An 11,259-nucleotide genomic window follows, 5' to 3' on the forward strand; every position below is an offset into this window, starting at 1 on the left:
TTTTTTTTTTTTTTTTTTTTTTTTGTTTGTTTTTTTTTTGTTTTGTATTTCTAGTTTTTGGAACACAAACTAAGTTCTAGGTATAATTTGAGTACACTTAAAATTAATTCATTGTGATGATATTTTTTTGATGAAATTCGATAAATTCATCGTTTTGGTTTAACTGTCTCCTTTAAAACATATGTATTTCCCTTCCTACAAAAATATTGAGCTCATTGCAGAAATTATAGCCATAAAAAATAAGTAACCTAGGAAGTAAAAATTTTGATGCTCAAGTCCTCAGAGTTTGTATTATGAATTCTATTCTATAGCTTGTCTCTTTTACTTAAAATCAAAATCTGTATATATAATCTTTTCAGTATGAAAAGATTAAAGATATTTGAATGGTAGCACCGTAGTTAATTTATTGATTTAATCATGAACAATGGGATTGTTACACTGTGGAAAACAATGTTTAGATGAACATTCTTATATTAATCTTTACACACTAGTTTGAAGTTGTTTAAAGTAGTTTGGTAAATTCCTTGGACTAGAATTTCTACTTTAAAAGTATTTACAGTTTAAATTGCAGTAATGTCTGTGTTCTCAGTCAGCTTGTTCTCTAAAAACTATTTTAGGACCATAAAGTTTCTGTATTTCCATAGTAAAAATTATTTTAAAGGATTTATAATTGCCATTGTTGTAGCCTGTAACTGAAGAGACACTGACTTTAGAATTTACAAATTGTTGTTGTAAAACTCTCTGTTACCTTGCAGTGATCCATGCAGTGATTTGGGCACTGATTTACTTGGTAGCATTTCCCTAGTGCTTGCTTTTTTGGCACTTGGAGAAATATATATAATTTGTTAGTCTCCAGATGTTTTAAGTAGAGGTTCTTAGGCTTATAGTTGCATTGAAAGCAAAATGATTAGCAAGTTTGATGTTTTGTCCTGGAGTTTGGACTTGTTCAGTTTTTGAGACTTGAGACTTAGGACCTCATTATTTACTTTTTTGTTTTTTGTTGCCCTCCCTCCACACTGAGTCTCAGATGACTAAGAACCCAGGTACAGGTGGATCCTTCCCATTCTGGGCCCTGCCTGTCCCCTCAGCCTCTGTCCCTACTTCCCTGTCTCCATGTTCAACTCCTCCCCTGCCTTTACATCCCACTGCACCGTCTGTGTAGACAGCTACCTTCCTACTTCCGTGTGGCCAGCATCCAGCTGAGCTGTGTCTGGACATCCTGGGCTCAGTGGGAAGCCCCTTTGTTCTGCCCGTGCCCTGCTGCTCACTGGTTACTCGTTTACTTCTGTTGCTGCCTATGCGACTCTGTGGACAAGTGTGGGGGCCATGTGGTCCCCTGCGCCTCGTGCGCCCAATGTCTCGCTTATACAGAGCACTTGATGGTTTCCTGATGGAGGTCGGGGGTGATCACCCCTAAGATAAAGTTGTGATCACCCCCTAAGATAAAATATGTATTCAGAGTTGAGTTGTGAGACTTTGGGATCATGCTCTCCTACACCTTCTGTGCCATCTCAGGTCATATTTCAGAAGGATGGGGTTGCTTGGATTAGAGGAAAAGTGATTGAAGACAGAACATAAAAGTACAATTTTCCTAGAAGGCCAACACTCATGTAGTTAGAAAATTGTTTTCAGTTTTCCTGACCCCAATCACAGTGGCCCTTTCTGTGTCCCTCTGGCTAACTGGGCACTGTCCCAGGCAGACTCTGACCAAGCGTTCTCTCTGTGCTTGGTTGTTTGCTCTCAGTGGTGGGGACTGGACCCCGGCCTAGTGCTGTACCCCTGAGCTGCACCCCGGCCCCTCACTCAGCAGTGCTGACCACAGCAGGGTTGTCGTCTCAGGTCACTGGGGTCGACTTCTTTTCCAGGCATTTGTGCGAGCCCTCGTGGACCACACCAGCGATGGTCCTGAAAAGCGGCGGCTGCAGGAGCTGTGCAGTAAGCAGGGAGCAGCAGATTATAACCACTTCATCCGGGACGCCCGCGTCTGCCTGCTGGACCTGCTCCTGGCCTTCCCATCCTGTCAGCCGCCGCTGGACATCCTGCTTGGTGAGTTGTCACTTTCAGGGTCACCTCCATTCCTCATGCTCCTCCTGTCTCACCCTGAATCCCAGGGCCATGTGTGCGAAGGACTGGGGACCCTTAAGAAACATCTTGAACCACGTCTCCTAGGTGCAGTGACATCCGGGTTGTCCTCTGGAAGCCAAAGAATCTCTTTCAGGCTTTTTGATTTTTCTCGAGAGGTCCTTTTGCCAAGTTTATCTAAATATGTGGACTTTCTAAGAAAAGTGATCTTTGTAAAAGATAGCATCAGCTCTCACTGACTGAGGTCACCAGAGCAGCAGCAAAACCTCCATCCAGCCGAGTCTACAGTTAGGACCCTTCAGGAGCGGGAGGGACCACCTTGTGTCGCAGTGGTGCCAGCTGACAAACGGAGTGCTTGGAGGCAGAAACCTGCCCTAAAATACTGCCGAAGGTCCTCCGGTGTGAGGTCCACAGCGGCTGGCGATCCTCAGGTCCTGCGTGTTCTTCTTCGCGCGGGTGTGCGGTTTCTGGTAGTGTAGCAGTCGAAGCTGTGCTGTCCGCTGGCTCTGGTGACGCTGCAGTGTCTTCTCCGTAGGGCAGTGGGCTGTCTCAGTGGCCGTGCAATACCCAGCACACTCCCTCGCGTCGGCCCTTGTTTCTCCCCCCTCATTATTTCTTGGTGTTCTTTTCTCTCTTCCCCTCCCCAAGATGGCACAAAGCAGCGCTGGTGAAGCTGCCCGCCCTGGGTCCGGGCTTTAAGTCAGTCCTTTAGCGCTGTTGGGGCGGGGCTGGGATAACAACTGAATAGTTCTGGAAGCCACAGCTGGTCTGGGAAAGTTCCTGGACGCATGTGAGCGTTTCGGGGATTTCTGTGTAGGTCCCTGTTCTTCTTTTTTTTAAGCATTTATAAAAACAGCAGTTATTACATAGTTATATAAAAAAAGACATTGGGTCCTATAAAATTTTAAGTTATTTTTTTAATTGTTCTAATTTTTTTGGTACTGGGGATTGAATTTGGGACCTTGCGCTTGTGAGGTAGATGGCAGCACCTCTGAGCTAAATCCCCAGTCCCCAAATTTAAATTATGAAGATGAACCCTTACTAGACCTTATTCACGTGCATAGTAAAACTCTAAGCTCTTTTAGATAGTTCTGAAATTTTACTTAAATAACTATTGGGAAGATTCTACACATAAAAATTCCAAAGTCTGCTAACAGGTGATTCAGATATTGATCACATAAATTGTTTCTACCAGAAACAGTTTCTTTCTGTGCTACTTTGGTTTCCATATATTTTAGAAACCACTAGGTTTGTGGATAATGTGGTTTAGAAATCACCACCACCAGACACATACTTTTTCAATTATTATATAAATATACGAAGGAAAATATGCCCGTGGGTATTTCCAGTATCTATAGAATAGCAGTCTTTAATCTTTTTAAGGTCATGATTTTATTTCAAAACTCTGGAGATCTCTTCACAGGAAGTTGCATGCCCTTGTAAAAGTTGAATGAGTTCCCTAACTCAAGCCTGTCCGTGAGTCCTCTCAGCGTCTTGGTTCATGAGACTCGGCATTTGGGTGGAATACTGATGTCGGAGTAAGGCTGTGCATGTCTCACTTTTAACTTTATGAAATGGAGGGGAAAATGAGGACTATTTGATTTAGACCCAAGGAATGTATATGTAGTATGAAAAGGAGGGTTCGTAAACCAGAAGAAAAGTTAATTTAGATACTCTAAATAAGAGAAATAGGATCAAATTTAGGCCTTAAAGTTGTTTTACCTTTGTATACAAGGTTGTTTTCAGCAGTACTAAGTTAATACTTGCTTGTTTTTATTTTTTTCTAGAACATCTTCCTAAACTCCAGCCCAGGCCATATTCTTGTGCAAGGTACTTCTGTTTCTGAACATAACAAAAAGCATCTTTTGCCCCCAAATCTGAAGAAGGTCCAGTTTCCAAATCCTTCATAACCACTCATTCCACTGATTCGGCAGCAGAAACGTCTGTGCTCTGTGGACGGTGCCAGGCGTGATCAGGTGTGAGGAGGGGAAGCTGGGAGGGCCGCGACTTGGGCAGGGGACAGAGAGAAGCTCTACACTGGGAGATTTTTCCCGTCTTGCTGTCTCTGCTGCCTTCCTCAGTGACGGGTGCTGAGGTGTACACTTGGGGGGCGAGTGAGCCTTCAGAGCATATGAGAAGACATAGGTAGAAATGTCTTTTAAAGGCATCTTCTCTTGTTGAATTTTGTTTTCTGGGGATATATATAGTTCCTTTACTTGCAAATTTTAACTTAATTACTCTTTGTGAGATATTTCACAGGATTTCTTTCTGTCTCTTCACGGGATGAAAGGTCTTTATAAACATTGAGTCTTTCACACGGAGACCCTTAGGGCACCTTGGTTTTTATTAAATCTTATGTAGTATCGAAACAAATAAAACTGGACATTTTCCTGAATGATATCACAAAATGGGCAGCGGAAGAGGAGGTTAAGGAAGAAAGATTGCTTCTCTCTTTGAGGAGCTGGAAGGTAGATTGGAGCCCGTTAGGAGCTATTTCATTGCAGTAAGAAAGGATTGTTTCGCCCGTGTGTGCCGGTCCTAATGCAGAACTCAGACTGTATCCACCTGTGTGTCTTCACAGCTCAAGTTTGTGTCACCCAGACAAGCTTCATTTTATCTTTAATGTCGTGGAGTTCTTGTCACACACCCCAGAGGTGGCGATTCTGCGGAAGGGCGTGTGCACGGGCTGGCTCACCACGTTGGTCGCCCCATTTCTTCAGCCAAACTCACAGGCATCGCGTGCGGACAGCGGAAAAGCCCCGACTCCTGAGGTACTGAGGGAGGAGCTGTGAAGCTCTGTGTGGACTGGACGCTGTGGGCCTGACAGCAGGAGCAGCGTGGTCTCCTGTGCCGTCCGTTACAGTTACAGTCACACTGTCCCAAAGAAAATGTGCACTGCGCCTGGGTTTCTGAAATCTGCAGAAAGATCAGGGAAGCATACTCTCAGTTCGTCGTAACTAACCTGCAGGCTCCGTACGTGCAGGGAGCATTCACTTTCTACAGTCCGTCTCTTCCGTCTTGTTTTGTTCCTAGAAAAGGAAGCCTTCTCCGTGCGTATGCTAGTGGATTGGTCTGGAGCAGGCAGAGGAAACTCCAGCAGGTCCTGAAGGAGGTGACAGGCCGCTGTCCCGTGCAGCTGCACCTTGGCAGCCTGCCAGCGTGTAGTTTTACGTCTTCCTGTGTGGGGCAGTGGGGTTTCTCCCCTTTTGTCATAGTGCTGGTGTGTGGCATTTGTCTCTGTGCTATTAATGGAGGAAAATGGTGGGAAATCTTTAAAAGGAAAAAGTTCTCTGGTTTTCTGGACAAGTTAAGGACATGTTTACCCCTGAACCGAGGGACATCCTTTATATTTTGACGTAGCAGTCAGCAGAGTCTCCCTGGGGACCGCTCGCACAGAAAGGAGTTCAGAGTCGCCCCTCCTTGCCGGTGAAGATGCGTGAATGGGAATGACAGCAGTGTTCCGGGCTGTTTCTTCACGGTAATGAAGGAACTCCAGTGTCAACAGTAGTGTCAGGGCAAGTGAGACTTCTTTAAGTTATGGGGGTTTATAAATAAGCAAGTTCAGAGCCCTTAGTTGTGTCTCACCAGGCATAGGGGGAAGCCCCGGGCTGGAGCTGCCCTCACGTCCTTCTCAGCTGACCCAGCCGAGGGCCGCTTCACTCTGCCCTTTAAACACGCTAGGTTCATTGTACCGCTGCGAACTATTAGGAAGCTGAAACTATCCCGAGAAAGAATCTTACAGTGCTGACATCCAAGTGGATACCTTCACGGTCCCATAAAAACCGCAGTGATCTCCAGAAAGTTAAAAACGCAGTGCGTGACGAGCTTGGTGCGTGGGTACCCGTCACATACTGTTCTTCCTCCCTCCTCCCCTCCTCTGTCCTTCCAGTGTAACAGATTTCCACGGACTTCCCGAAATGTAGGCACTAGAGGTAAAGGTCGGGTTCACAACCACCTGAATGCCGTCAGCCTCCTAGCACCTTGTACTCAGAGCACAGAGCAGTTGCACAGCTGTTCTCCACATCGAGTCCCAGGGACGAGGAGACCCTCTCCCACCCCAGCGGGAGCAGACAGCTCGAGAGCAGAGGCTGGCAGCCCTGGCAGCAGGGCGGTTTGCTTCTTTGGGCCTTCTCTGCTGTAAGATTAGGCAGGACCCCTGTCCAGGATGCACTTTCCGGGTGCGGCCCACATAGATGAGACCTCGGAGCAGAGGAGCAGCCTGGTGCAGAGCCGAGAGTGGGTGTTTCCGGTTGTCAGCCAGCTGGGGTCTCCTGCTGCCCAGGTTGTGCTCACAGGAAGTGCCCGCTCTTCTCCTGGCTTTGCCACCAGATCGCTGCTGGGAGGAGGGCCAGCCTGACTCGTACTCGATGCTGAGGTCTCTGTCACAGGTCTCACCCAGGGCCTGGACCTTTACTGACCTTGATGTTTGGGTCGGCACCTCTCTGCTTCCCCAGGTTCCTTGCCTGTTTAATTTTGCGCCATAGGACCCTTTGTTGACCATCATCCCAGGGACACAGTTGATGACGTTTCCTCCCACTAGAACGTAAGCTTCTAAAGACGGCATCTTTGATTTGCTCATTTCTGTCCCCAGTGTTGGCCTCACTGAGTCCTCTCGGTGAAACTGTTCATTGAGTGAGCTACATGAATCAGGCCGATGTAACATGAACCCCATTTCCCCAGACAGGAGTAGACACAGACGCTCTGTGTGCACGCTCTTCGGGAACATGTTACATTTGCTTACCTGGGCACTATACACTGCTAGGTCTGTCCTCCTGGGCCCTTAGTGAGCTGCAGTGTGACTTAGGCGGAGGAGGGAATGAAACCGGAAGTGAGGCACACAGACTAATTCCTTTGTGAGTACCCATGGCACATGATTTGAAGGAAAAAACTCTTTGGAAATTTTAACAAAAAGATCTTAACTACATCACTTGCGCATCTACACAATCAAATAATTCTGGATAATACCACACACAGAAGCGCAAGGGTAGCACAGCCTGTGGACTCTCTGGGGCAGTCCCTCGGCTTCTGTTTTTGGCCCCCTTATTTTCATTTCAAACTTCCAGCCCCGCCTTGGAGTGGCTCCACAGTGGCTCTTTATGTACAGACCTGAAGAGCTGGGCCTCTTGTGCACGCCTTCATTCTGTATATGACTTGCTGCCTACCAGAAAGCATATATCCATGGAGCTGGAAAAATACTTTATGATATATTCACTGTTCTCAGTAATTCCATGGCTGTTACTTTAAAACCTTTTGATAGGTCAGAAAAAAGAAATTTTCAAGACAAACTTGCTCTGTGGTGACAAGTGTGTTGAGTTTGTGAAGATCTAATGCTCTTCGACTTAATGCTGGTTCTCTGTTCCTAGCAGATGTCAGCTTTGTTCTGTGCTGTGCCCAGGTTTTCTCTCTGGGTTATCACAGCTGGCTTCCTATTCCAGATATCCATCGCCCCTCGAGCAGCCAGTGCTTTCCGCTTACCAGATGACCCCTCCGCCCCCGTCATCATGGTGGGTCCGGGGACCGGCATAGCGCCCTTCATTGGCTTCCTGCAGCACAGGTACCTGCTTGTTTCGGCTCCCGGGGAGTTTCCGGTGTGTGATCCCAGGTGGAAACATAATAGCCTTTCTCATGTCCTTCCTTGGTAGTGTTTAAGGTAATTGGACTTTGGTCCTAAGACTTTTATTTGAAAAAATGATCATCGAATATCACCGTGGGAAAACTAGCCGAGGGCAGTGCGTTCCCGATGCTGCGCCTGGTGCTGCAGCTTCTGTGATTGCTGTGGCGTATTTCTCAGCCCCTCCGTGGTTTATAGTATATATAGCTGGGGACATTTCCGGCCCACGTTCACCTGCTTATTCCTTAGGTTGGTAGTAACAGATCCAGTTACACTGAAAGGTTCACCATGAGAGTCAGACACCAATAATTTCAACATGATATTGACACGAATGATATTGATGGTATTAATAGATACAACTCAGCGTCGGGAAAGAACCGCATGATATAAAATAAATTAATCATGTTTCTCTCCATGTTTGTGAAGCAGTGAACAAGTCTTACACTGTTGCCCGGATAGTGGGGTCTTTGTTTCTTTTCGTTTTTTTCTTAAGAGAGGAAAAGCACGGTGATAGATGTACTCTGTCTCATTGGTTATTATTTCATAAATACTTTGATGCCTTCCACCTTTTGTAGTCTGTGCTACTTCTCCAATTTTATGAGTAAGCTCTCCCTTGTTCATAAAATTGTTACTAGTATTACGTGCTATGGAAATCACTGTCGGTTTCACCGCGTGATCTTTGTATTATCCTCAGTGTATGTATTTTACATGTAACTCAGGGAAGCCTTCAGCTTACTGATGTGTTGTTGTCTGTGGCAAGACTGTGGCCGCCTATGCAGCCATAGTAAACTTGTGCCAGTCATCTCACTCTGACCGTGATGAAACACCCAAGTTCAGCTATTTTGGTTCACATCTTTGGAGGCTCTGGCTCGTGATCAGTTGGCTTTGTGGCTCTGGGCCTGTGACGAGTCAGCATATGGGGGCAGAAGACTGTGGCAAAGCAAAACTGTTACCTCATGCCCACAAAGCAGAAGAGGAAGAGGAAGGGGCCAGGGTTCCCCTGGGGCACAACTCCCCGCCGCCCCACCCCAGAGAGGTGCCGTGCTGGGCGTGAACCTGTGTGTGCAGGGCCGTTGGAGGGTAGTCCAGATCCTTGCCAGCTCCGGGCAGCAGTGCTTGCTTGGTTTGTGTGTGCCAGGCTCTGGGTTCCATCTGCAGTGTGTCTCCTCTCTCTTCCTCTCTCCCTCTCTCTCTTGATTTCACACATACATAAATAAAATAAAAAGGATTCTAATCATAGCAAAAATTAACTAAATGAGTGAACTTTGAAGGGCTATAGAGATGGATTCTACAACCCTCAGTTTATTGTTGGTTTCTTTTTTTTGGTACTGGGGATTGAGCTTGGGACCTTCTGCTTGTGAGCTTCTGAGCTAAATCCCTGTCCCTATTGTTGGTTTCTTGATGACAGAGGTTTGTTTTATGTTGCTTTAATGCACTGTCTATATTAAACTAAGAACCCTTCTTTTTCTCTAGAGAGAAACTCCAAGAACAGCAGCCAGATGAAAATTTTGGGGAGATGTGGTTGTTTTTTGGCTGTAGACATAAGGAGAGAGACTACTTATTCAGGTACCACACAGGGCTGCTGACCGCTGGGTGTGCACTTCTAACAGTCAGACCTTTTCACCTTTACCTGTAGCCTTCCCTGACCCAGGGCATGTTGTCTTTCAGAGACGAGCTCAGGCATTTCCTGGAGCATGGGACCTTGACTCACCTAAAGGTCTCCTTTTCAAGAGACGCCCGTTTGCGGGAGGAGAAGGCCCCGCCGAAGTATGTGCAAGACAGCCTCCAGCTGCACGGCCAGCAGGTGGCGAAGGTGCTCCTCCGGGAGCACGGCTACATTTACATGTGTGGGTAAGTGGCCCACTGCTTCAGCGCCATGGAGAAGGACAGTGAACGATGTTTATAAGAAACAAAAGACGGGGTAGGCAGGTGGTGAGTCACAGGGAGCTAGATTTGTGTGCTAAAGATTTGGAAAACTTCCTGTTTTGTAAAGAATAATCGTATTTTCTTTTTAGAGATGCAAAGAATATGGCCAAGGATGTCCATAACAGCCTTGTGGAAATAATAAGCAAAGAGCTCGGAGTTGACAAACTGGAAGCAATGAAAACTTTGGCTACTTTAAAAGAAGAAAAACGTTACCTCCAGGATATTTGGTCATAAAACCAGAAAAGAAATAAGCCTTTTTTTTTTTTTTTTCTGAAAATATTGAACAGCCGTTTTAATGAAGCTGAAATTTAAATCTTAATTTTTTTTTTTTACTTTTCTTGGGGTCCAGAGGGAAGTGGGTCTCTTGACAGCGATTCTGCCTGCCGCATTCACCCCCTTCCTGTGCCTGCCACCCCACCCAAGTGCCTGTGTGTGGCTCCCAAGCCAGGTGTGGCCCAGCTCACCTGCAGGTCCCCAGGTCTGGAGAACTTGGCAACCTCCCCGGGTCGCCTGGGTGCAGCGCTGCCTGAGGAGGCTTTGGAGAGGATGCTTGTGCAGGTGCCAGACCGGCTGGAATCCGCTGGTGCACAAGGCTTGTAAACTTCCCTTGTCAACGTTTTAAAAAAATAACGTGAAAGTAATTTGTCTTTTGTATGATGTGTATTCATGAAGAATACTCATACTGATTTATTTAAATTATACATGTAGACTCTACCTGTTTGTATATTTTTTTAACTATCAAATGATTATTACCAAAACTTTCTGATAAAAATATTTTAATTTTAAATTTATAAGAGTTTTTATGGGATTAAAACAGATATGCTCTGAAATTCTGTTCTGGCAAATTGGTTTTTTTTGGTACTGGGGATTGAACTCGGGTCCTTGTGCTTGCAAGGCAGGCCACCGAACCGCTGAGCTAAATCCCCAGCTCTCTGGCAAATTGTTTTAATCACTTTTGAAATATCACATTCTCACTGTTTGGGGACACTCGTTCAGGCGCACATGCCAGAATGTGCACATTTCACTAAGGTTACAAGTATCTCCTCTCACTCCTCTCGAGCTCTGTTTTTGGTGCTGGGGATCGAACTTGGCACCTTACGCTAGTGAGGCGGGTGGCTGCACCCTGGCCTAAGAGCTGTTTCATTTTTTTCTACTCCTTAGCAACTCTCTTCCCATCAAAGACTTCCGGTCATTTTGAGATATAAAGATCTGAAAAAAATGACACAATCTTAAGATTTAATAAGGACTTTTGGCTGTTTATTCTACAGTCTTATGTATTTTATCTTTGTTGTTGCATATTTTATATGCAATATAATAGAACTAATGGAAAAATGGGTGATGGAACCAGACTAAGCAAATACTACGTTACAGATGTAATGACATGCATGGGTTGTATATATATCAGCAAAGAGAAACTTAGGAGTTTTTATAGGAGTAGTTTTCTATAGCAGTGACTATAACAAGAAGATAAAACAATCAGGGATTCTTGTCCATCTACCACTGTTGTCTAAAAGCACATGGCTCAAAACTGCTACATCCATAAGTAGCCAGTCACAGTTGGTGTGGAAACTGACCCAAGCCACTTCTTTGTACACAACATCCAGGTTATTTGCAGCTTAAGACCTGAAACAGTTTTAGAA

The 11,259-nt window shown here is 45.6% G+C and overlaps 1 protein-coding gene across 3 annotated transcripts in view; it reads left to right on the forward strand.

Annotated features, from left to right (window-relative positions):
* Positions 1-10,396, forward strand: part of Mtrr (5-methyltetrahydrofolate-homocysteine methyltransferase reductase) — a 24,020-nt gene extending 13,624 nt beyond the window's left edge. For 2 of the 3 annotated variants that reach the window (XM_010640966.2, XM_033756176.1), the window contains 7 exons: positions 1,866-2,046; positions 3,870-3,912; positions 4,664-4,853; positions 7,518-7,636; positions 9,167-9,259; positions 9,362-9,544; positions 9,709-10,394. In XM_010640966.2, the coding sequence (XP_010639268.1) occupies positions 1,866-2,046; positions 3,870-3,912; positions 4,664-4,853; positions 7,518-7,636; positions 9,167-9,259; positions 9,362-9,544; positions 9,709-9,853 (954 nt within the window). In that variant the 3' untranslated portion in view covers positions 9,854-10,394. Of the gene's footprint in view, positions 1-1,865; positions 2,047-3,869; positions 3,913-4,663; positions 4,854-7,517; positions 7,637-9,166; positions 9,260-9,361; positions 9,545-9,708 lie in introns of all 3 variants that reach the window. The other variant, XM_010641082.2, reaches the window with a different exon arrangement.
* Positions 10,397-11,259: the final 863 nt, after the last annotated feature.

Source organism: Fukomys damarensis, unplaced genomic scaffold, assembly GCF_012274545.1.
Source record: "Fukomys damarensis isolate Sample0158 unplaced genomic scaffold, DMR_v1.0_HiC HiC_scaffold_1, whole genome shotgun sequence".
Taxonomy (NCBI): Eukaryota; Metazoa; Chordata; class Mammalia; order Rodentia; family Bathyergidae; genus Fukomys; species Fukomys damarensis.